A 3,999-nucleotide genomic window follows, 5' to 3' on the forward strand; every position below is an offset into this window, starting at 1 on the left:
ACAAGATAAAAGAGTAATAATGTTCTATTGGTCCACTATGAGACAATGGAAATAATATGACCTGCCTGATGTAGTTTTTGTGAGGATTAAGTGAATTAACATGGAACATGCCACTACAGTTCCAATTTTATAATACACATCAAGTAAATGTTACTGGTCAGATGAGAATAATTAATGATGATGAATCCCCTCTCTCTTTGATATCATGAACCTAGGCAACTTCTTTTTAATATAGTGTCAGAGAGATTATTAAAAACAGTAACCTTGAATATTTTTCCTCTTAGTGAACGATGTTCCAGACTCTCAGAGATTCCAACACATCTGTGTTCCAGGTTTCTGAGTTCATTCTAATGGGATTCCCAGGCATTCACAGCTGGCAGCACTGGCTCTCCTTGCCCCTGGCTCTGCTCTACCTCTTAGCTCTCAGTGCCAACATCTTTATCTTGATCGTCATCAATCAAGAGGCGACACTGCATCAGCCTATGTACTATTTCCTGGGCATACTAGCTGTGGTAGATATGGGTCTGGCTACCACCATCATGCCCAAGATTTTGGCCATCTTATTGTTCAGTGCTAAGGCCATCAGTCTCCCTGAGTGCTTTGCTCAGATGTATGTCATACATTGTTTTGTGGGCATGGAATCAGGTATCTTTGCCTGCATGGCTATAGATAGATATGTAGCCATTTGTCGACCACTACGTTATCCATCATTAGTTACTGAATCTTTCGTAGTCAAAACAACTGTGTTCATGACACTCAGAAATACCTTAACTATTATCCCCATTCCTGTGTTGGCTGCTCAGAGATACTACTGCGCGCAGAACCAAATTGAGCACTGTCTGTGCTCTAACCTCGGAGTCACTAGTCTATCCTGTGATGACAGGACAATCAACAGCATCTACCAACTATTCCTGGCCTGGATACTCATGGGAAGTGATCTGGGTTTGATTATTTTATCATATATTTTGATACTCCACTCTGTGCTGAAGCTGAACTCAGCAGAAGCTACATCCAAGGCCTTAAGTACCTGCACGTCCCACCTCATTTTAATTCTATTCTTCTATACAGTTGTTGTTGTTATTTCTATCACTCATAGTGCAGTAATGACAGTTCCCATCATTCCAGTTCTTCTCAATGTGCTACACAATGTCATTCCTCCAGCCCTCAACCCGATGGTATATGCACTCAAGAACAAGGAGCTCAGGCAGGGCTTATATAAGGTTCTTAAGCTAGACATCAACAGAAACTAATGTATAGAGTATGCTCATTTTTCTAATTTCTCCAGATATATACCCAATATAACATCGAATGAGTACTCGATGGCAGAAGAACTAATAAAATAGGGCACGGTGGTGGCTTTCAGTTATAAAGTATTGGTGGCAAAAACTAAAACATTTAAAGAAAGGTGATACGTATTTGAAATCTTTAGCTTTCAAGCAAAAATCTAAATCAAAAAGAGTAGCATTATGATGCTTATAGCCTGAAAGGATGAAAGTGAAATATGCTGTCTGAATTTCCTCAGACCTCTTTTCATTTTACACCTCATCTTTCTTTGCGACTTGTGCACTCTTTTTTTTTCATAATGTTTCTCATTTCACAAGGATGAAAATACTGATTACCATGAATAAGTACATTGATTAGTTCAAGACATTTTACAACCTTTATAAGCATCAATATGAATAGATGCTTTATAACTTAATAAAACTGTAAAAATTGTATATGATTAGAGCACCTTTATATTTTTATACTTTGAACTCAGTACATCTAGAATTATTAATCTCTTTTAGGGGCTGTATACCTGGAAGATAACCCCCACCTGCCACAGGTTCCATATTGATAAATTGGGGTGAAAAGGCAGTTCCCAGAAAAAAAGGAATGTTACTGGGGACTCTTTTTCATACTGCCAATGCCATGATTATACTACCCTTAAAAAATTCTCAATGGTCATAACAAAAGTTATAGTCATGTTCAGGAATAAATTTTTTGTCATTTTGAACACCTTAATTCTTCTTTCCCAGACTGTTCATTTTTTTCAAGAGGGCTTCATCTACTTACAGCCATACTCCCTGTTCAAGTCAAGCTTATTTAGGGGCTTCTCTAAGTTATCTTAGAGCCAACTCAAATATGTTTTTAATTTACTGTTTATTGTTTATTTATTTGCCTTGCCATGCATTAATCTGTTCAATTGAGATAGATTGCTAAAATGCTGGTGATAAAATAGGGAAAAATGTAGAAATTGGGTGGAAATAGGGTCTAAAGGAAATACAAACAAGAAAATATAATCTAATTGTAAAACTCACAAAGAAATTTCTGCTATGCTCTTAAAAAATGCTACAATTGAAATTCAAATGTTCCTTCACCCATCTTAGCACAAAAAGTAAGAATTAAGAATTACAAATTTTATAAAAGCTTCATCAAAACAATTGTTCTGGGGAACCCTACATTGCTGATACTGAGATGGGAGATGTGTATTTTGCATGAGTCCTAATCAATACAACACTCTGTTGTGATTTATGACATTCCCAATAGCATATATAAAATAAAAATAGTTGATGTTTCTGTTGTTTCATATAGTGTATTTCCTAAGACCAAGGAAATAACAAGAAAAAAGATTCAGTAAAAGCAATTTTATAAGGGTATAATATTGATATCAGTGTGGTCCTGGTATAAAGTTCTCTATTATTTTTTCTCCTTTGAGTGTAAAGGTACCAACATACAGTCGAATACAAGGATTGGTATTCCTCAGTCAGTCGTTCATTAATACGACATCTATCTTGACTTTTTTATATATATTTAAGATCATCAATACTAATAGGAATTAAGGGTAAAGCTACTATAATGTGTATTTGTATTTAAAGGATAACTCATATTTTTTTTGTTAATTCACTAAATGATACATATAGGCTTGCCTTAGAACAAATCAGAAGAGTTTTCATTTGCATTATTAGAGAATTTTCTTAATTCTCATGATGTAGTAGTTTATATCATATCATATGTTCCTGTTGTAGATCTGCCTGGATCTCTGGAACAAATATTTCATGAAAAGAGTAATGACTTCTTCATCTGTCTATCAATGGCATTTTAGCATAATGACAGGTATATCGTGTAAGTTCTAAATGAATACTTTTGACTGAGCAAGTAGAATTTCTTCACTTTAAATTTAATAGTCATTGACTTATAATTTGTATCACAATTAGTATTGTACTTAGCTCTTTGTGAGGTGTTAGGTTTCTTGCAGGACTTAAGTATCTAAGAGACCCACTGAACCTCATGCAACCAACGGGGGAAGTTTCATGTCTACCTCTAGATTCTGTCTCATTCACATCGAGCTGAAGAACTGTGTCCCACTTCAGTGAGAGAGATGGACTCTAAAGAGCAAGGGTCACTATCATGTAAATCAAGACCATGAGTTGCTATTAATGATGTATAGTCTTTTAACTTGTTAGGGATATCAGAGTACTGGATACAAAAAAATTTTTTTTACGCTAGATTACTCAATACAGGACCAGGGAGCAATTTAAGATGTTATTCTGTAAAATCAATTTCTGAAACTTAAAAATAATGCATGTCAGATATGATACATGCCTGATGTGTCTGATATGATATATAGTATGTCTGATATCATATACAGTATGGTTCATCTTTCTAATCCAAGCGCAAAATAAAGCATTCCTCATTCTTTTCAGGCAAGCTTTGTATTAATATTATTTATTTTATTTGTGCTGTTGTTAAAGATTTGAGTTTATTCCTTAGCAACAAGCTAGGGGTTGGTCAACAAGTCTTCTTCTTGAGAGTTGATTCATATTTTGGCAGTAGTAAGCTTGAATTATAAGTCTTCTCAGCAGTAGAGATAAAAGTTCTCATCTGCATTGATGTAGAAATAAAAATATGTCTCCTAAATGATCTTCAAAAACTGTGTGATAAGTATCTTTACATGACTCTCTTCATCTCAAGATTTGAACTTTCCCTTGAAAAAGACTAAAATTTTCATAGATGTAA

At 34.7% G+C, this 3,999-nt stretch overlaps 1 protein-coding gene across 1 annotated transcript; it reads left to right on the forward strand.

Annotated features, from left to right (window-relative positions):
* The first annotated feature begins 290 nt into the window (after window positions 1-290).
* Window positions 291-1,250, forward strand: LOC107505599 (putative olfactory receptor 56B2). Its single transcript, XM_016135859.2, has one exon. It carries the CDS (start codon window positions 291-293, stop codon window positions 1,248-1,250), a length of 960 nt encoding a protein of 319 aa, XP_015991345.1.
* Window positions 1,251-3,999: the final 2,749 nt, after the last annotated feature.

Source organism: Rousettus aegyptiacus, unplaced genomic scaffold, assembly GCF_014176215.1.
Source record: "Rousettus aegyptiacus isolate mRouAeg1 unplaced genomic scaffold, mRouAeg1.p scaffold_m13_p_5, whole genome shotgun sequence".
Taxonomy (NCBI): domain Eukaryota; kingdom Metazoa; phylum Chordata; class Mammalia; order Chiroptera; family Pteropodidae; genus Rousettus; species Rousettus aegyptiacus.